The sequence below is a fragment of the Mustela erminea genome, chromosome 18 (genome assembly GCF_009829155.1).
Source record: "Mustela erminea isolate mMusErm1 chromosome 18, mMusErm1.Pri, whole genome shotgun sequence".
Lineage (NCBI taxonomy): Eukaryota > Metazoa > Chordata > Mammalia > Carnivora > Mustelidae > Mustela > Mustela erminea.
This window is the reverse complement of record NC_045631.1, coordinates 14,502,968-14,525,775: the sequence shown is the minus strand read 5'-3', so window position 1 is coordinate 14,525,775 and position 22,808 is coordinate 14,502,968. Positions and strand designations below refer to the sequence as shown.

The 22,808-nt window shown below is 35.8% G+C and overlaps 1 protein-coding gene across 1 annotated transcript; it reads right to left on the bottom strand.

Moving 5' to 3' along the window:
- Positions 1 to 5,294: 5,294 nt before the first annotated feature.
- Positions 5,295 to 5,918, bottom strand: LOC116577725 (tetraspanin-5-like). Its single transcript, XM_032321351.1, has one exon. The coding sequence runs from the start codon at positions 5,916 to 5,918 to the stop codon at positions 5,295 to 5,297; it is 624 nt and encodes a 207-aa protein (XP_032177242.1).
- Between the last annotated feature and the right edge of the window lie 16,890 nt (positions 5,919 to 22,808).

Below are 22,808 nucleotides of genomic sequence, written 5' to 3'. Positions count from 1 at the left end.
CACGCTTCCTGCTCTCTATCTGCTTGCCTCTCTTCCTACTTGTTATCTCTGTCAAATAAATAAATAAAATCTTTTTTTAAAAGAATATATATGTATGTACAGAGATAGAGATATCTCTATTGTTTCATGAAATCCTATGTTAAAGCCAGATATGGAATAATTCACAAAATGATAGCAAGGGAGTAAAAAGATTTTTAGGCAGCTGGAGTGAGAAGAAAAATAGAAAGAAAATGTTCTGTACTGGGAACTATTTTTTAAGTAAAAAGTCTGGGGCAAAATTTAACATAGCTTCTTCTTTCTAAGTGAGAGAGATAATTCTTAGCCCTACAAATTCAATAGTGAGCTCATATGAGTTCCACATAAAGGATTCTAGCATAAAGGAAGCAGTACAGTATAGTGATATATAAATTAATTCATGTTGCTTAACTCTGTTTAGTTATACATCTTGTTATTTGTTGATAACTACACAGGGATTATACTAGTTAGCTAGCCTGATACATAGCCAACTCAAATAGAACTAAAAATTACTTAATAGATCTTTGTTCAAGGCCCAGTATAGAGTAAATGGAAAGAAATGAGGAGGTAATCTGATCCCATCCTTCCTTATAAAAGACTTCTGTCTTCAACATATTGTTGGAAAAAGTACAGTGTTGGTTGGACACTGACTGTTCCTTACTTTCTAATACCTGTGATTGTGGAGACACAACTTATATTGAGTTGATAGTTGTCTTTATCTGTTATCTATTATTATTATTATTATTATTGTTATTCTTTTCATTCTAATAAATTCAATAAAAAAATACCTACTAAGTGGTAACCATATATTGGCACACAGTAGACACTCAAAAAGAGTTAACTAATTGATATATGGTGTCTTGAATCCAATAGAAGAGATGAGACAGATGACCAAACAGATAAAATATGAGACAGTATATCATGTCTACACTGGAGATATGCATAATTCTAATGGGACTCCAAGCAGTAGAGATTCTATGTTATTGAGGGAGGGGAACATATGGGAAAGAAGAATGAAATCTATTTTCAAGGTGGATTTGGCACAGGTTTCAGTATTTAGGTAGAACTCTAGCAGGTAAATGTGGGACATAAGTAAGAAAAAGATGGTAAGTGAAAGATAGGATGCAGTTCCAATAGGAGAAGGAGGAGGTAAGACTGAAAAGGCAGACTAGATGCCTGTATTAGTTGGTTTGGGCTGTCATAACAATATACCACAGATGGAGCGACTTAAACAATAACTTATTTTTTAACAGTTCTAGACTTTAGAACTCCAAGATCAAGGTCACCACTAGGGTTGGTATCTAGTGAGATCTCTCTTCATGGTTTGTTGATGGCCACCTCCCTGCTGTGTTCTCATGCACATGTGAAGAGGGAGAAAGCTCTGGTGGTTCTATCTCTTCTCATAAGGGTACTTGCCATATAGTATTTGGACCTCAACCTTATAATACCATTTAACTTCAATTACCTCCTTTAAGGCTTTATTTCTAAATACAGTCACATGGGCTTAGGACTTCCACATAGGGATTTTGAAGGTACACAGTTCAGTCCGTAACAGTTCCCAAAATGGAAAATTGTCAATGTAGACTATGAATTAGACTTAATTCAGTTAGAATTAGGGAGCCATTGACACAAGAACCTGGGTTAGAACTGTGACATGTAAAGCTTTGTATACCTTCTCAATTGCTTTCCTCTAGGTCTGGGGCTAAACATAACATAGCCTGTTGTTAAATTCACAAGTACTGATCATACAAATATTCTTACAGTTTCCTTTGATACCAAGGAGTAAATGAATCCTAAAGAATCTTCATTGTATTTATAAAATATCAATATAAATAAATGAAAATTACTTAAACTCAGCCACTCTTTCCAGTTAAAACATTCAGTACTGTTAGATTTTTCCAAGTATAAATCTGAACTGTAGCTCTACATGTCTGTACAGAATCAGTCTCTCTAACATACTTGATGCCAAATAATCCATGTGAAGTAGAGATATGTTTTGTTTTATAATTACTATGAAAATGTGGATATCAATAAAAAAATCACAGAGTTTCTGTCTTTGCTAGCTGAATATAATTTTAGTTGTTTCTTTTACTGCTTTATGAATTATTAAAAGCTCTTGTCATTTTATTCATGTTTGGCTAAAAAATTAGGCATGGTTTATGGAGGCTTAAAATAAGGCAATATGAATTAGAAAGCTAAAAACACAATCTCATTATTTCACAACTATAAAATTCTGCCACCAAAAGGGGAAAATATTTTGGGATTTCTTTCTCATAATTTTCAATATTGTCTACATAATCTGAACTCATCACATAATTAAATACTCTTTAGTTTTATTTTTGTCAACTCAATGCTTATGCTTCTTAACTCTTTTTAATTGGGTATGTTCTCCTGTCTGTTAGAATAGACAAGTTCTTAAAACCAGTTTTAGTCTGTTTTATTACAATTTATTAAAGAAGATGCCAAAGTAATTCATACTAGCCATAAATTAAGAAAAAAAACTAAAAAGAATGTTTCTTGAGTTTGTAATATCATACTAAATGTTGAGATGTAGTAAAAGTTTTTGTGTCATGTGTGATAAGAACACATCAGATTTCTGTGTAAAACATGGCAGCGCAAGAGTCATTTGACTCTCAGGTAAGGGAACAACATAATGCTTGCTAACCTTGGTTTATCACTTTTGGTTGGCTTCCAAAAGTCAATATCACATTTAGTAGAAAGGACATCTCATTTGAATAAAAATGTGAAAATTTTCACAGGTTGCTGTGAAAATATATAGTTGTAGCATCTTTTTTTAAATTTTTTTTAAGGAAGAACCAGTTTATTAATGACAACCTTAATTACAACCACTCTCAAGTGTAAAAAATAAAGGGTAATTAGTTAAAATTTAGAACTCACTTGGAGTTGCCAATTAGCCTTTCACTGGATGTGCCAAAGGGAGGGCATCTTGCCTGATTCTGAATCAACTGGTCAGATGGAGTTCACTGGAAAATGAGGTAATAAAAAGAGACAAGAGTGCCAACTGCAGGGCTCAAGTCTTCTCCATGTTGCAATGATGCTACAGAATGACAACTGCATGTGCGTAGAGATGACACAGAATTATCTTACAGCCGGGATATGGAATGAACATCTCCAACTGTACAGAGACACAAATCACACATGCAGTCATACACACACCCACACTCTGGAGACAATTTTCAAAGAATCTTTGTCCTTCCTCTGAGCAGATTAACACATTCATCAGCCGCTGTGATGCAACATGGGGCTAAAACAGAAAACCTTGCTAAGTTTCCATAAAACCTGCTTGCTAGATGCCCAGTTTTTTGTTGGCAAGTGGGTCATCACTGGAAAAGACACCTGTGGTTTTCCCAGCATTCCACAGGCTATGATCTGCTCCTCAGGAGAGGGACCTCCTGGCAGAAACCAGCTGGGTTCAAATCAGAGGGCAAAATTCATCCCTCCCCAGGCTGGTGGGGACAGGTGAGTGGCAGCACCTGAAAGTGGTTTCCCACTTTGGGTCAAAGAACACTTGTCCCATCGACGCACTGCCTTCCAAAGGTTTTGTGTTTGTTACCATCCTGACGGTTAGTCTGTACTATGAGAACAGAAGGAGCTCTGGCCATGCATTGTTTATTTTTTATTTTTTTTTAAATTATTTTATTATTATTTTTTATTTCCAGCATAACAGTATTCATTATTTTTGCACCACACCCCGTGCTCCATGCAATCCGTGCCCTCTATAATACCCACCACCTGGTACCCCAACCTCCCACCCCCTGTCCCTTCAAAACCCTCAGATTGTTTTTCAGAGTCCATAGTCTCTCATGGTTCACCTCCCCTTCCAATTTCCCCCAACTCCCTTCTCCACTCTAAGTCCCCATGTCCTCCATGCTATTTGTTATGCTCCACAAATAAGTGAAACCATATGATAATTGTTTATTTTAATAAAAGCAAACTGAAACCAGAATAAGAACAAAAAAAAAATTAGAATATTTCTGATTGTGTCAACACTGTTTCAGAATTATGTGCGATTCCATTCAAAGAGAAGGGGGAGAGGGGCTGCAGATGGGGCCCCAAAGACTGATAGGGCAAAGGGATCATGGAGTTCATGGAAACACTTGCAATAGCCCAGCCAGTGGGACCCTCCTTGGCCACGGAGGACACACCCACACCGCTCAGAGTGGTGAACTTATGAAATAAATGCTGACCAAATAACATTTATAAATGTTTGGAGGAATGATGGCAGTAAAAGTTGCTGGTAGAGTCAGATTCACAGATCATCCAGGGAGAGTACACCAAAAAAATTAATATTTGAGCTGAGTAAGAAAATGCTTTAAGAGAAACTGTATCCTAGCTCCCACTATTGGGAGACAAAAACAAAAACACATGAAAAAAGCAGAGCAAAGCTGAGAATACTCCAGTTTCCAAAGAATCCAACAACTAGTTTGGTGGGCTGGAGTGAGGGGTATTAGTTAATGCCTCTCCATTAGCCTCATTTTCTCCTTGAATTTCATGGAAAATACAGCTCAGACCTACTGACAACAACTATCTGTCCTGTTAAAATTTAGCATCATTAAGTGTTCCAAAGCCTTTACTCCATACACATGAAACACACAAGTCCCCTTAAAAGAGACACTCCAGGAGGGACCAGGCGTGCCCACCCACATGACTTGTTGAATGTGATCACAACATCTGAACCAAAGACAAGCTGTTTTCTTTTTGGGGTGATAGTTTTAACAGGTCCCTGAAATGTACATTGAGGGGATGCCAAAAAACAAAACAAACAAACAAAAAAACCCAAAACAAAAAACCAAACCAAAACAAAAAACCCCACAGCCCTCCCAGGTTATGGGTTGAGTTTTAGAATAGATGCACTTCTTTAGGCCACGGACCAGAAAGTCCCTTCAAGGTCTGACGAAGAGCAAAAACTGCCTGTCCCACCTTTCCAATCACTGAAGGAGAGAACAAGACTGTGTGTTCCACAAATTCAAGTACAGCTGGGTCCCTTACCCTCCCTTTTTTTCTTTTTTGGTAAGTATCCAACCACCCATAAATTCATGAATACAGCAGAGATGCATGGTGCAATGACTTTTATACTGGTTATCTTTTTAATTCGGTCAGTGAGCAGCATTTCCCAGTTGTACCCACCCCAAACCAAGTTCTCAGCAGTTCCGTCTCGTGGGATTGCGACGTGGATGTGGCAGGGCACGCTGGAGGGTCAGGAAGGCTGGGTCTGTCCAGTGTCATACAGCAGTGAGGCAGGGCTCTACCAGCTGACCCTAGACAGCTTCAAAATCGCTAACCAAATTTTGAGCCAGGCAGATCCCAGAAATCTGTAGCAATGCAATGCCTATGAAAATACCAGCCACCATGGTTAAATTGTCCTGCAACCACTTCTCAGACTGGAGCACACAGCCTTTCATGTAGATTACAATCTGCCAGTCAACTTCTGGTTTTTGCCTGGCATCACAGCCACACTGAGTGTTGATGACATCTTCCACAGGGTCTTTGGTGCAGCCAGATAATGGCATGTGGCATCGCTCTGGACTTGCGTAGGAATCTGTGCAATTAAAGCAAATATTTAGGTTCCAGTCATCAGCTCCAAAAGCCCCACAGCACTGCCAGAACTTCAAAAGGAAAGTGTTTTCCCGTATGGCTCCAGTGCACCCTGCGAATCCCAAAATGAACATCACTCCTCCCACCACGAGGAAGAGCCAGACTGGGTCAAAGCCCCGGAGATTGGTGGTGGAAGAGATATTAGACAGAACTCCTTTTTCATTCCATGCCGACAGTCCAATTCCAAGAAATGCAATTCCCAAGAACCAAAATATGACATTGAAGCCAAGTATGAAGTATTTGATGCAACAACTGTCTTCAAGACCATTGTACTGCTTCCTGGACATCCGCTGGGTTCATGAAGACACTTGCCCTGGCAGCCTGAGTTTGGAGCTCAGGAGCACCATTGCTCAGAGTAGCCCGGAGGGAAGCAGGGAATCTGGGTCGCAGCTCTGGGCAGTGCCGCAGCAGCTGGGTCTGAGATCCACGCCGGGACCCACTGGTGGAGAGCAGCTCCCACACTCCCACACCTCCAGCCCCATGGGCATCAAGGCCGCTAAAGCCGCGGTGGCTGTGCGTTGGTAGAGAAGCCGCGCGCTGCAAGCCCCCAGCCTTGTGGAAGCTAGCTCCGAGCTCAAGGCGAGAGCCCACATCCGCCGGTGGGGAGATATGTCCCTCCGTGGGTCTTGGAGCTTCAGGCAAACACTGCTGTGACAGATGCTGCTGAAAACGCTACTCCCTCGCCCGCCCGCTGCCTTGCACGTGTATAGTTGTAGCATCTTGTAATCTGACCAGTAGCAAACAAAAACAATTGGTGAGAAGGCATGTATTAAAAATTTAGAGAAGATTATATTTTTTCAAAGTTAAGCCATCTCTTTCTGTCCTCTGTTTTTGACCTTTAATTTGCTTACATAGCAAGGAAAAGCTGCTGCTGTTTCTTTATTAGGTAGAACAGAACCTCTTATATGGGAAAAGAAGTTTGCCCAGGCTGACTTCTTTTGAAAGAATGATGAGAATTTGCCTAGAGTCCTGAGAAGTAACTTGATTTTTGTTTTGTTTTGTTTTGTGTTCTAGCCTTAATGTGGATAGTGCGGGGTGAGGGGGGTGATTTATAGGGAGAAGAGGGAAGGCCCAGAAACCCAAGAGGGAAATACTGATAAACCAGCCAGTTGAAGATAAAGTAGAAGGGATCAGGCACTGTTTTGCCATTTCAGTCACTATGACCAGTAACCTCATCTGAATACAATTTTCTGTTCTTTTCTTCTTTATCTCAAACTTGCAAATGAGAAAACTAAGGCTCAGAGAAGCTAAGTGATTATATTAAGGTCATTAAGCTTCCCTGTGGTAGAAATGTGTTTTTCATTACATTTTGCTAAGCAATATGTAAACTGACATTATAGTGAACATATGACCAAAAAAAATATTTTCATGAAAAAGACAATTCTATCATGGGATATTTTCACTCTTAAAAATGTATCACTTCTTTTGCTCTGTGATTTTAGAACCTCTCATTTTCCCTGAGTATCTCTGTAAGTTCTTTATATAGCTTATAAAGCCTTCTATGTCTATATCATTCCTGTTGAACCCCACAATAAACCTGATAGGCAGACAGAGCATCTCTTAATCTGATAAAACACCATCTCAGAGAGTTCAAGTGACTTGCCCAAGATAATACTGCAAATATCTGAAATAGGGAAATTCAAAAACTGTTTTCAGAATTAAGCATCAGATGGTATTCTACTATTTATCTTAATATTTTCATTAAATATTATACTAAAGTTTTCTAAAGTATGCTAAAGTTCTCTTCTGATATTTACCTTTAGAAAAATCTGATGTTTCCACATATGTAATTAATATGCACTTTGTTTTAAGCAATTCTAATTTTTATTATGTACTTTTGTTTTAATCATTTCTAATTTTATGTGATTTCAAGATAATTTGAAAATACATATTTGGAGTTCTTAAAAGCGAGTTAGTTGATTACTTGCTAGTAGTGACTGGACTTACCCAGCATTGTAGCTTTACAGGTCTTCCACCTTTTCTCTTAGCATGGCCTTTCAATAAAACTAGTGTATATCATCTAAATGAAACACATATATTGAAATATACCAGTAGGCTCTGGATTGTAAGTGTTACAATGTAGTTATATCATTTGTGAATGTTAGTTAATAAGGATACATCTTTGGAAGCTTATGAAAAACAGATAGAAAAAGAATTAATAATAATAATTTAAATTCCCCTATCAAACCTTAACATGAATATTATCAATATTTTCAATGTATAATTTTGTTTATTATATTATGATACATAGTTATATCAGATATGAATCTACTGCATTAAATAAATGTGCCTATACCAAACAATGCATATTATTTTTAATCAAGAATTTTATTTTGAAGGGACGGGGGGTGGGAGGTTGGGGTACCAGGTGGTGGGTATTATAGAGGGCACGGATTGCATGGAGCACGGGGTGTGGTGCAAAAATAATGAATACTGTTATGCTGGAAATAAAAATAAATAAATAAATAAATAAATAAAGAATTTAAGATAGTTTTTCTAGAGTATTTTGATTCTATACAATTTTTGCCATTGTTGCTGAATTCAAAAACGAATATTCTTTCAGATGTTTTCCCTTTGTAATCTTCAAAAATGGAAATAAATAAAGGCCTAAGTGGAAAGATAGGATTTCTTTGAACCAGAAATCTAATTTGAAAAATGGAGTGGACTTTTGCCAGGATAAAATGAAAGGGGGGAAGTGGGAGTCTTTCTGAAATAGAGTCCAAAGAATTCTATGATTTCTTACTATTGGCTTGACTAACTTTAATTCCCATCGACCAAAGACCACCAGGTACACACCTGTTGTCAAAAGTTATTACTTGATGCAGCAAAAGAGTCCACACACCATGGGGATTTGTAGAGTACTGCAAAAGAAAGAGAATGAAGTCAGAGAAAGAGAACTTCTGGAGTTTTGGGTACAGGAGTCAAGGGATGACCTTGGGAAGCATTGGTCAGATGGTGTCATGCAAAGGTTGCTGGAACCGTTGGAGGTCTCTGTCTTTAGGATTTATGAGGCCATGTAGAATCACTGTTGATCAGCTTGTGTGTAGTCTGATCTAAACACTGCAGGTCTAAGTAAACTGGTGTTAAAAGAATGAGTTTAGATAATGGGTGATAAACATGATTTCTCTGTCACTTTCTATTTTATGATTCAGGATATACTTTTAAGTTGTGGTTTGTGTTTCAGATTTTACTGCCACTATGTCCACACATTTTTCTCTTTCTCACTACTGACAAAATTTACCATTGAGGGTAAATCATTTAAATTCCCTTTAGTCAATCAGTGCTTTCATTTGTATAATAGAAATCTTGCTGTTGACATTCAACAAGCTCCTTCTACTTCTAAGTCTGAAATACTGAAGCCCAGACACTCACTCTTAAACATCTATCTTTAAGCATAAAGAAGGAGCTGAACTTTGTATCAGGTAAGCTTTATCCATCATCATCTCAAATTCCACATTGGAAAAATTATAGAAATATGAGTTTTAAGTATAAAAAACAGAAAATGCCAAATCCTTATTTCCCAAATACTCACTAAATATGTGAAAATAAATTCCTGAAATATAAAACTATGGGTGCTTTCATACACTATGAATTTAATAGTAAATACACTCTTGTTAAGTAAAAAAAATATATATATATGATTATAATGAAACTGTTGACTCAAAATGAATATTCATCACCTTTGTCAGAGATCAAAAGAATCAAGGCAACCACAGATGAAATTGAAAACACAGAAAGAGGTGCATTGTTTTACTAGTTAGTTGTTCTCGTCTGCTCAGGTTGCCATAACAAAATACCATAGACTGAGCAGCTTATACAAGAGGAATTTATTTTCTCACAGTTCTGATGAGTGCAAGTTCAAGATCAAGGTGCCAGCAGCATTCAGTTTCTAGTGAGAGCTCACTTGCTGCTTTGCACATGGCCACCTTCTCTCCGAATGCTTACAAGCATAGGTATCTCTCCTCTTCTTAAAAGGACACCATCCCCACTGAACTAGGATCCCCACTCTTATGGTTTTATTTAAGCTTTAATACATTGTCACTGGCCCTCACTCCATGTCCAGTAAGTCACTCTGGGCCTTAAGACTTCAGCTTATGAATTGAGGCACAATTCAGTTGAGCACTAGTAAACCCCAAATAAATAATTTGCCTTCAGCAAAATACTATAATCTCTAATAAGAATATAAATGTTTTGTTATTTTACCTCATGAAAAAGTAAATTTACATAAAATGGAGGGATTTTCATTGCCTTCTCAAGGCAACCCTTTATCTTTCCATTGAAAAGAGGTCCCTTATGAGGACAGTGAGAAATCCCTTGAACTGGAGTGGAAAAATCTGCCACTTCTTTGTGTCAATCCCACTTCTGACCTATTTAGAGATTATTTTGGTAGGATGCCTGATGGGGTTGGCTTTGAGTGATCTTACCTTCAGCACTTCCTTAAACATGGACATAAAAAGGATCCACTTCCAACAGTTTAAACTGAAGTGAAGCAAACTACCAGGATTAAAAAAAAAAAGTTTAACTTTAAAAGCAATTTTACTTAAAATTTCCAGTTTTCCTTTAAGATTTATTACAGCCTAATTGAAATGAGCAGATTTCTATTTCACTATCAATTGGATAATTATTGACTAGAGAGTTTCCTGGTTTTCCTCCTATTTCAAATAATGTAAAGGCTCCACTATTTGGAGATATAAATGGATAACTTAATTTCCAAATCCATTATTTCATTTATTTTATTCAATATAGTTGGACTTATTTTTAATGAGCTTTGAAAAAAAAACATTTCTAGCTCACAACTTGTGTTTGCAGTTGTATTTCTCTTATTAAATAAATTTATGATGTGGCTTCATTAATTTGATTTTTAGCTCATTATCACATCATAAATAGGAATTCTATAAATACTGATCTCCTATCCTTCCCCTTGACCCAAAAGAAGTAAAAACAAAATAAACCAAAACAACAACAACAAAAAAGCTTAATTCTCACTGCTATAAGGAGGGGTATATATTACCGTATTTTTTTTTCCTTTTAAGTGGAATGACACACGTTGTTTTAGCAAAGACATATGTTAGTCATTCCTCCCTTTCCTTTTCATGATTACAATACTCTCTCCCCCTCTCCCTCAGTAAGTCAATAGTAAAAACTCAGTGTGTGTTCATATGTATTTTTCCCCTTTTATGGACTCCGTAAAGCTATGTAGATATGTATTAGTGTATGTCCTAATACACACATATACAGAGTTGGGTTTCTTTGTTCCTGTTTTTATTTTTCCTTTTCATTACCTTAAACAACTCTACAAAAGTTGTCTTTAGAGGCACCTGCGTGGCTCAGTTGGTTAAGCAGCTGCCTTGGGATCAGGTCATAATGCCAGGGTCCTGGGATCAAGCCCCACATTGGGCTCCCTGCTAAGCAGAGAGTCTGCTTCTCCCTCTCCCTCTGCCTGCGGCTCTGCATACTTATGCTCTGTCTCTCTCTGTCAAATAAACAAATAAAAATAAAATATTTTTTAAGAAGCTATCTTTATATATAAGTTCTTACAAATTGGTACATTTGTTTCTACAGAACAGCTTTCTAGGAAAGGAATAGGTATTTTTTTCTTAGTAGATATTTCATATTCTCATTTTACATATTAATAATACCGCTTTTTAGAACAGAAGGCTGAACTTGGTTAATCACATTACATTTCAACCAGCAATCTAAGACTATGCTTTCACCTCATGTCCATATCAAAATGAAACCTGTAGCATTAAACTTTCTCTCTGGCTACATCATTATATTGATTTCTATTTCCCTAGTAAGTAGTCAAGTTCCTTATTCCCAAGGGTATTAGTTATTTGATTTGAATTTGGTATATTGTGTATTCATATCTTTGCCCATTTTTAGACTCTGTGTTTTGCCTTTTTTCCTGACTGTTTGTAAGAAATTTTTGTTTATTACTGAAAGAACTCATAGCCTGCTATTTGCATTTTCATTTTTTCCAGATATATCATATCTGTCTTGCTTGGTATATCTTTTTTTGCATACAGATGGTTTTAATTTCATTTAATAAATTCTGAATTTCTACATACTCTAGGTGTCTAGCATTGCACATGAAATATCTACATTTTCTTGCACTATTGCCAGAAAACAATCAGTGTTTTAATTCAACTGGTGTTAATTTTTGTAAATAGTGCAAGACAGACAGGGATCCCTTTTTAATTCCTCCTAGATCAATGCATTGCTGTTTCAGCACTGAATATGAAATTTGCTAGTCTTTTCTCATTGAATGCCTCTACCACAATTGTTGTATTAACTTTATTATTTTGACAAGGTATTCAGAGTCTGAAGCTTATCAGACTGAGCTACCCAAGTGCCCCTCAATTCCTTTATTCATAACAACTGATTATCTTTCTCTATTAACTTGTTTTGTTAAAAGTGAGAAAGACCAAGAAATATGTAGAAAGTCCGTGATTTGTCTTCATCATCTTTTCCATGCATTTCTGCCTTTTAATGTCTATTTCTCCTCTTTGCTTCCTGAAAACCTTCTTTCTACTTCTTCCCACCCTCCGTTGGTATCCCTCCAGCCTAATGTCAAGCCCATCTTTCTTTATTCCTCTCAAATTAGTCATGTCCTAATACCTTTCTACATGTTTTCCTATCATGAGATAGGTTGGTAAATATTTTTTATACAGTTTCAACTTTTACAGTGATCCCCAAAAGTAGGTGTTATTATTATCATTACTGTTACTGAAGAGGTTATATGACTTGTCCAAGAACCACACCAAAGAATGGCAAAGCCTATATTCAAACACAGACATTCTGAACATAAATTTCATGTGTTTTTTGCTGTCCTTTATTTGCAGATGACTGTTTTGTTTGAGTGACTAATCTGAGTTAGGGTGACAGTAATTAAGAATCAGTAGGTAATTTTCCGAAGTTTATCTTGTCAAATGGTTTTTCTGCATCAAGCGAGAGGACCATGTGGTTCTTCTCTTATTGATCTGATCTATCATATTGATTGATTTGAGAATGTTGAACCACCCTTTCAACCCATGGATAAATCCCACCTGGTCATGGTGCGTAATCTTTTTTTTTTTAAGATTTTATTTATTTATTTATTTGACAGACAGCGATCACAAGTAGGCAGTGAGACAGATGGTGAGAGAGAAGGAAGCAGGCTCCCTGATAAGCAGAGAGCCTGATGCAGGGCTTAATCGCAGGACCCTGGGATCATGGCCTGAGCCAATGGCAGAGGCTTTAACCCACTGAGCCACCCAGGCACCCCACTGTGGATAATCTTTTTAATTTACTCTTGGATTCTATTAGCGAAGATATTGTTGAGAATCTTAGCATTCATGTTCATCAGGTATATTGTTCTGAAATTCTCCTTTTTCCTGGGGTCTTTGCCTGGTTTGGGGATCAAGGTAATGCTGGCTTCATAAAAAGAGTCTGGAAGTTTTCCTTCTGCTTCATATTTTTTTAGAAACACCTTCAGGAGAATAGGTATTATTTCTTCTTTGAAAGTTTGTTAGAATTTGCCAGGGAACCCATCAGGTCCTGGGCTCTTGCTTTTTTTTTTTTTTTTTTTTTTTTTTTTTTTTTTTTGAGGTTTTTCATCACTGCTTCAGTCTTGTACTAGATATTGGTCTATTCAGGTTGTCAATTTCTTTCTAATTCAGTTTTGGATGTTTAGAGGTTTCCATTTCTTCTAGGTTGCTTAACTTATTGGCATGTGACTGATGATAATAATTTCTGATGATTGTTTCTATTTCCTTGGTGTTAGTCATGATCTCTCCTTTTTCATTCATAATTTTATTAATTTGGGTCTTCTCTCTTTTCTTTTGGATTAATTTGGCCAGTGGTTTATTAATATTATTGATTCTTTAAAAAAAAAGACTTCTAGTTTCATTGATGTGTTCTACTGTATCTCTAGTTTCTATCTCATTGACCTCTGCTCTAATCTTGATTATTTTCATTTTTGTGTGTGGGGTTGGCTTAATTTGTGGTTGATTCTCCAGTTATTTAAGGTGCAAAGTTTAACTGATTTGACTCACCATTTAATAGATTTACTTGGTCACAGAAATGCATCTGTGTATGTGTGTGTGTCTGTGTACATGTGTAAAGCAATTACTTTACATCTCAGGAAATACTTTTTATCTCAGGACATACTTTTAAGTTATTAACTCTACCAAAAAAATCATATTTCAAAATGAGGCAAATAGGTTTAAATGTGGAAATATTTCACTTGCCATAGGAGAGTGACTGAGAAATAGAGTAAAGACTAGATGTTGGAATTATTATTTATAGGAATATAATGAATAATAAAAACCTATTATTTCCAGGGCCACCTAGGGTACTCAGAATGTCACCAGACATCTCAGATGTACCCTTACTTTACAATTTTAAAAACTCAGATATTCGATACTACATTTCTTTTACATAGAATAGCATGCATTCTTTATGGCAAGGCATCATGAAGATGTGCATTTTTTTTAGAATCTCCATATATAGCAAATAAAAACACAGAGTACACAGGGGTATTCACTTCTCAGAAAAGGACAAGTGTTATTTTTTTGTATAAGCATGTGCCATACAATACTTGGGATTCAGTTATACTAACAATTAACCATTTTTATCTGAATTCAAATTTAACTAGGTACCATGTACTTTATCTGACAACTATTTTTATATATCTAACACTATACACAAATCACTGTTCATATTGATGTTCAAGACAACAACAACTGCTAATAGCTACATAGGATCATGACATTGCATTAACCTTTTTTTTATGTTGCAATAGAACCCATATAACATAAATTTTACTGTCTTAACCATTTTCACGTATGCAGTTCAATAGTGTTAAGTGCATTTACATCGTGCCACCAATCTCCAGAGCTCTTTCCATCTTGCAAAACAGAAGTTCTATACGCATTGAAGAACCTGTTATTTCCCCCTCACTGCAGCTTCATAAATGCTGGCTTCATAAAAAGAGTCTGGAAGCTTTCCTTCTGTTTCTATCTTTTAAAACAGCTTCAGGAGAATAGGTCTTTCTTCTTTGATTGTTTGGTAAAATTCTACAGGGAATCCATCAGGTCCTGGGCTTTTGTTTTTTGGGAGGTTTTTGATCACTCCTTCAATCTTGTTACTAGATATTGGTCTATACAGGTTGTCAATTTCTTCCAAATTCAGTTTTGAATATTTATAGGTTTCCAGGAATGCATCCATTTCTTATACATTGCTTAACTTATTAACATATTACTGTTGATGATAATTTCTGATGATTGTTTCTATTTCCTTGGTGTTAGTCGTGATCTCTTCCTATCATTCATAATTTTATTAATTTGGTTCCTTTTTTTTTCTTTTGGATTAGTTCAGCCAATGGTTTATTGATCTTATTGATTCTTTCGAAAAACCAGCTTCTAATTTCTTTGATGGGTTCTACTGTATCCCTAGTCTCTATCTCATTGATTTCTATTCTAATCTTGATTATTTCCCATCTTGTGTGTGGGGTTGGCTTAATTTGTTGTTGATTCTCCAGTTTTTTAATGTGTAAAGAGAGCTGGTTATTCTGGTTTTTATTTTTCTTTTCCTTTCTTTCTTTCTTTCTTTCTTTCTTTTTTTTTTTTTTTGAAAAGGTTGGATGGCTATGTATTTCCACCTTAGGACTGCCCCTGACATATTCCATAGGTTTTGGACAGAAGAGCCTTCATTCTCATTGGTTTCCATTAATTGTTTAAGTTATTCTTTGATTTACTGGTTAATCCAAACATTCTTAAGCAGGGTGGTGTTTAGCTTCCAAGTGTTTGAATTCCATCTAAACTTTTTCTTGTGGTTGAGTTCTAGTTTCAAAGCTTTGTGGTCTGAGAATATGCAGGGAATAATCTCAATCTTTTGGTATTGGTTGAGGCTTGATTTGTGACAGAGTATGTTGTCATTGTTGTTTTTGTTTTGTTTTGTTTTGTTTTGTTTTTTTGGTCAGTCATTTTGTCTGTCCATTTTTACCTTTGGGGCCCATTCTGGCTGGGTCTTCTCTTTTTTCTCTCTCTCTCTCTCTCTCTTTCTTTCTTCTGTCTTTTTTGTGGTGACTTCCAATTGCTCAGAAATGTTCCAGGGTGTACCTTTCCTGGATCATAGTTGATATATTCAGCTACACATCCCTTCAACTACCTCTCACCAAAATGACTAGGAGGAGGAACCACCCAACAGAGAAAAAATTCAGAGACTGTTCCCTCTCTATCAGAACTACTAGATATGGACATAAACAATATGTTGGAAAGGGAAATCAGGGTAACAATTACCAGGCAGTCGCTAGGTTGGAGAAAACCATTAGTGACAACATGCAATCAATTAGGGCAGAAGTGAAAGCTGCCCAGGAAGAAGTTAAAAGTGCTATCAATGAGATCCAATCCAATCTAAATCCTCTAACAGCTAGGGTAACCAAGGCAGAAGATAGAATTTGAATATAGAATTAGACAAAGATAGAATTTGTCCTTTAGATTTAAAGGACAAACTGATAGAGAAAAAGGATCAGGAGAAGTCCTGGAACAAACTGCTTAGAAGCCATGAAAACAGAATTAGGGAAATAAATGGCACCATGAAACGTTCCAGTGTCAGAATTATTGGGATCCCTGAGGGGAATGGGAAAAAAGAAGAGTAGAAGATATAGTTAAACAAATTCCCCATGAAAATTTACCCAATCTGGGGAATGGAACCAGCATTCGTGTCCCAGAGGTAGAAATATCACCCCCAAAATGAACGTATCTAGGAAGACCTCAAGGCACTTGATAGCACGACTGATGAATCATAACTTTAGCCAAGAGCTTTTGAGAGCAGCTAGAGGGAAGAGATTCCTTACATACAGAGTAAGGTCCATCAGAATCATGTCAGACCTGTCCACAGAAACCTGACAAGCCAGAAGGGGCTGGGAAGACATACTCAGGACACTAAATGAGAAGAACATGCAGCCAAAAATATTTGATCCAGCAAGGTTGACATTCAGAATGGATGGAGAGATAAAGAGTTTCCAAGTTCAGGAAGGTTTCAAAGAGTATGTGGCCATCAACCTGGCACTACAAGAAATGTTAATAGGGATTCTATGAAACAAAGAACCCAAGAGTGACATGGAACAGAAATTTACAGAGACAATCCTTAGAAACAAGGACTTCACAGGCAATGCGATGTCAATAAAAACATATCTTTCAATAACCACTATCAATGTGAATGACCTAAATGTTCCCATTAAACAGCACAGGGTTGCAGATTGGACAAAATGATAGGACCCATTCATATGTTGTCTACAAAAGACCCATTTGGAACCTAATGATACATCGAGACTGAAAGTGAAGGGACAGAGAAGCATCTTTCATGCCAATGGGCCTCAAAAGAAAGCTGGGGTAGTGATTCTCACATCAGATAAATTAGATTTTAAACTAAAGATTGTAGTCAGAGATAAAGAATGACACTACATCATTCTTAAAGGGTCTAACCACCAAAAAGATCTAACAATTGTAAATATTTATGCCCCCATTATGGGAGCAGCCAACTACATAAGACAACTGTTAGTCAAGATAAAGAGTCATATTGGTATGAATACATACCAGTAGAGGACCTTAACATGCCACTCTCAGTAATAGACAAATCATCCAAGCAGAATGTCAGTAAAGAAACAAGAGCATTGAATGACACATTGGACCAGATGGACCTCATAGATATATACAGAACATTCCCTCCTAAAACAACAGAATACTCATTCATCTTGAGCACTCAGTGGCTTTCAAATACATTTTTTACTTTTTGAAAACAAGCAAGTACAAATAAGAACATTTACATTTCTAGACATTCAATTTATATTTGGAGGAAGAGTGGATTATAGGAAATTGAATGAGATTACAGTAACAATTTCCCTTTCTTTTAATTTAGAATAAAACATTTAATTTAGAATAAAAGCTTCCTGAAAGTACAGAATACCAATACTTTATTGATACTGCAGTAAAAAAAATTGTGAGTTAGTATATAAATGGTAATGATTTATTTTTTTAGACAAATACTATTCTAGCCTCCACATGATCTCTTAAAAAAAACAACTAAAGTAAAGGTTAAAAAGAATTAGAGGAACTACTGGGTATTGGACAGTGGTACTACATACGAATGAAATTTCAAAATTCTTACTTGAAAACAAAATTGGTGTTTTTACCTTTATAGAATATAGGAAAACTACACCCTTGAAAAATAATGGCCCTCTAAAATTATATCAAATACCTATGCTATTTCAGTCACCATGAATACATCAGAACTCTGTACAGGCGTTCAAATATCATTTAAAACCATCAGTTTCTTTACCAAGATTATGAATTCAAAATAGTAGTTAATCAATTCTTTATTTAATGATACTGTTTCTTGTATCGATGTTTATGTTATTTATTTATTTTTTTAAATTTATTCTCTCTCTTTCTTTTTTTAAATTAACACAGCCAGAGTTTCCCAATTATCCATGGAAATCACGTCGCCTGAAGTCGTCACTCATTATATAGAATAACAATATTTTTGAACTCACTGATAGGAAGTTCCAGTTTCACTGCTTTTGACAAGTTAATTCCCCTCTATTACAGAGACAGGCAGCAAAATTAGTCAGACAGCTGACTTGCAAACTGAACATTGTATAACAAGAGTATTAGTATAAGAATATGGTGAATTACAACCATAGCTTGAATTAAGACCTGGGAGATATTCTAAATCTATTACTTCAAAACTATATTACCCTAAGCTTTTTTTAAATCATTAAAATTGAAAATGTAAAACAAAATAATGACATGGAAAAGTAGTAATAGGTGTTTTACATAACAAAATGGGTGTTGTAGGGACCAAATGTCTGTGAAAATGTCTGGCATAGTGAATTTCAAATAGACTTTATTAATGAGTATTCTACAAAAACTTTATATATTTTTAAAAAACACATAAAATTATATGTGTTTTAGAGACACATGGAAGTATAAGTTATGGTTAAAATCATTTCTGTTCCAGGGCACCTGGGTGGCTCAGTGGGATAAAGCCACTGCCTTCTGCTCAGGTCATGATCTCAGGGTCCTAGGATGGAGCCTTGCATCAGGTTCTCTGCTCAACAGGGAGCCTGCTTCCCTTCTTCTCTCTCTCTGCCTGCCTCTCTGCCTACTTGTGATCTGTGTCTGTCAAATAAATAAATAAAATCTTAAAATAAAGATCATTTATGTTCCTAGGATGACATTTTGATATATGTGGGGAGCCACTGGTTTTATGTGGCACAGAAAAACGATGCCTTCAAATGTTCAGTATCTGAAAACTTGATATTCTTTCATATTTATCACCCAGTGTTCAGCAATTCATCTTCAAAATTATTTAGGTAGTATGTATTATATACTCCCAAGTAAGAATTATATGGAAATAATCCAAGTTGCCCCCTCCTTACCATTAAATCTTAAATAATTAAACTAGTTGTGGATTACTAGGACACTATATCAGATTTTTTAAAAATAACAAATAAATATACAAGAAAACAGAAAAACTGCATGCTTATTTCCTTTCTGTGACTAACACTTCTTGTATGACTTTAGACAACTCATTTGACCTTTTATGCACTTGGCAATTCTACTTAAAAAATGAGGGGAAAATATCATGTTTTGTATCCAAAATGGAATAGGACTCTCTTAAGTTTCCTTCAAACATTAAGATGCTTATAATCAGTATAAAACATCTATTTAAAACTTCTACAAATTAAAAAAAAAAAAGATTTCTACAAATTTAGTCCTTTATTGTATTGAAAAGAGATAATATCATCCAAAAAGAGATATTCTTCATTAAATATTCATAAAAAACAGTAATTTCTATACTGCTTGTGGTACATCAGCCATAAGGAAGTACAATATTATTAACATGAAGAAAAATAAAATAAGCATAGACTGCATTTTAAAATGAAAGTTAGTTTATTTGATTGCACAGTCTATAGACTCAGAGTACCTCAAACCTGCAAACTGTATGACAAGTGAGATTACAAAGTGAGATTAGGTCTGTGCCAGTGACATGTAATTTTGATACAGTAAGTGATTAAATTCCTCACATTTAGTGAAAGAAAAGCTGTTATGAAAACAATAGTTGGAATCATTGTAATCATCACACATAAATTATTTTGTTTATAATAAAATGCAGTTGGAGCAAGATAAGGCTGAAACAATTACCAACATATGTTCTCTCATCTCTTGGGCAGTCATTCCTGGAGGGTGATTAGCAAACTGGAATGTTTCAATTTGAATTGGCAAAGTTTCTAAAATTGGATCACGAACGCATGCAGTCAAATGATGAGACAATCCCCTGAGAATCAGGATTCATGTATTCCAATTCTACTTCACTCATGTCTTAACAAAGTTGCACATCCTTTATGCAGTTTACATTTTTCCAGAAGAATTATCAAAATGATAAAACTGGGGGAGGTAGTTTTCATGGTCAATAGTCTGACATTGGCATTGTAAGAAAATCCAGTTGTGGGGAAACACAATAAACTGAGAGATAAATTTTACTTGATATTATGATTTCTAGCTGTTTGGATACTTTATGCTCTAATTTATATATAATTAATTACAAGGCCATCTTTTAGGGCCCTTTAGCTCCTCATCTTATGAGCTGTGACCTCATCACTTCTAAAATGAGGAAACTCATTTTAGGATCTTGTAAAAAGCAAATGCACTAATAAAAGAAGTAACACACTTATCCAATATATAATAGGTTTAGCATCCAATATATAATAGGTTTTCCATATATAAACCTATATAATAGGTTTAGCATCCAATATATAATAGGTTTTCCAAAAAGTGATTAAATGTTAGTATAGATAGCACTCAGTGAACAACTCTGTTCACAACCCCATTACCTAGTAATCCCCAAATTTTAGTTTCTCTCCATTATGCATGATATTAAAAAGTATATCAGTATCCTCTAAAGTTGCCAGTGATCAAAGCTAAAGATGGTACTTACTTTTTGCTGTGATCATATTATTTTAAAAGACCCCAAGACACATTATTTTAAAGGACCCCAAATTCTGCAAATTAAACCAGGAATGAACCATGAACTCAAGAAGGATCTATAAGATTAAAGGAATAGATATTATACTAACAAACAAAACAATAGCAACAAAGAAAACCAGATTGAAATAACCGTTTTTTAAGCCTCTGAGGTGGCATTTCTTAAAAACCAGTTGTTAATTCTTTTAAGTCATGTAGATATTTTCACATTTGAGGTCCCATAGATGATATTTCATTTAACAAGTGTGAACATGGGTTTCTGCCAAAGTTGTTTTTTAAACATGCTTTGGATGAAGTGGAGACTGGAGTAGTCACCAAGAAAAATGGTGTCCTTTTTTTGTTCATTTTCACCTACAATTGAGAAGAAAATCTATCAGTTACAGACACAACCATTTTCTTAAGTACATAATTAAAAATGGCTGCCTTGAGGCTCCTGGTGGTTCAGTAGTTAACTATCTGCCTTTGGCTTGGGTCTTGATTCCAGGGTCCTGGGATCAAGCCTGCATCTTAGGTGCTACCTGGTCACCAAGAAGCCTCCTTCTCCTACTCCCACTTCCCCTACTTGTGTTCCCTCTCTTGCTGTCCCTTCCTGTCAAATAAATAAATAAATAAAATATTTTAAAAAATGCTGCCATGACTCTGGCTTAACAAAAAAACTGGGTGCCTGGGTGGCTCAGTAGGTTAAGCCTCTGCCTTCTGCTAAGGTCATGATCCCAGGGTACTGAGATCGAGCCCCACAATGGGCTTTCTGCTCAGCCTGAAGCCTGTTTCCTCCCCCGCCTCTCTGCCTGCCTCTCTGCCTACTTTTGATCTCTGTCAAATAAATGAATAAAATCTTAACCAAAAAAAACCTAAATATTATTGTTGTTCATTAGTACCACATGTGTTTCCATTTTATTTTTACTTGTTTATTTTAAAGAATTTATTTATTTATTTGACAGGAAGAGAGAGACAGTGAGAGAGGGAGCACAAGCAGGGGAAGTGGGAGAGGGAGAAGCAGGCTTCCTACTGAGCAGGGAGACCCATGCAGGGCTTGACCCCAAGATCCTGGGATCAGGACCCCAGCAGAAAGCAGACACTTAAAATTAACAATGGAACCCCCCAGGTGCCCCACTACATCACCTATTAAATAAATTTTATTAATCAACACTTTTTTTTGGTCTATCTTATGTGTGATTTAATAACACGTTGTGTTTTAATTTGCTCTTTCATGATCACTGAGGATGTTATGAATCTTTTCATGTGTTTATTGGCTGATTTTTTTTCCTCTTTGGGATAGTTCTGTTGAAATATTTTCATTGTTTTTAAGTTACCTACATTTCTTTATTGATTCATACTTCTTATATCTTTTTGTATACACTTTCTTAGTTGGTATATCAATATAGCCTTTCATAGTTTTTGTCTTGTCATTTGGTGGGGAAGTTTTGTTTTGTTTTGTTTTGTTTTACCTTTTTTTTTTTTATTTCCAGCGTAACAGTATTCATTATTTTTGCACCACACCCCGTGCTCCATGCAATCCGTGCCCTCTATAATACCCACCACCTGGTACCCCAACCTTCCACCCCCCGTCCCTTCAAAACCCTCAGATTGTTTTTCAGAGTCCATAGTCTCTCATGGTTCACCTCCCCTTCTAATTTCCCTCAACTCCCTTCTCCTCTCCGTCAATAGTCTTTTTGTAATAAATCCAATCCCATTAGATTCTCCTCTCACTCTCTTTCTCCCTCACTCTTGCTCTCACATTATTCTTTAAATTTCCTAGGTAATTACTAGTCCTTTTCATTTCCATGTAAATATAAGAATTGGCTTATAAATGTACATAGTAGAAATTATGTATAATAATAGAATAGAAATAGTAGAAAAGTGAACTTGCTAGAAATTGAACTGGGATTGCATTGAATCTTTAAATCATGTTGGGGAAGACTGAAACTTTATAATACTGATTATCAAATCTATGAACATGTTATAGTAACATATTTAACATATTAACATATTTGACATCCCATTTATTTAGGTCATAAATTCCCCTTAGTAATATTTTATGGTTTTTCTGTGTGGAGACTTTCTGTCTAGAGACTGTATGAAGTCTTTTGATAGATTCATTCCTAGTTTTGATGTTCTCATAAACATTATTTTCAAACCCAGCTCATA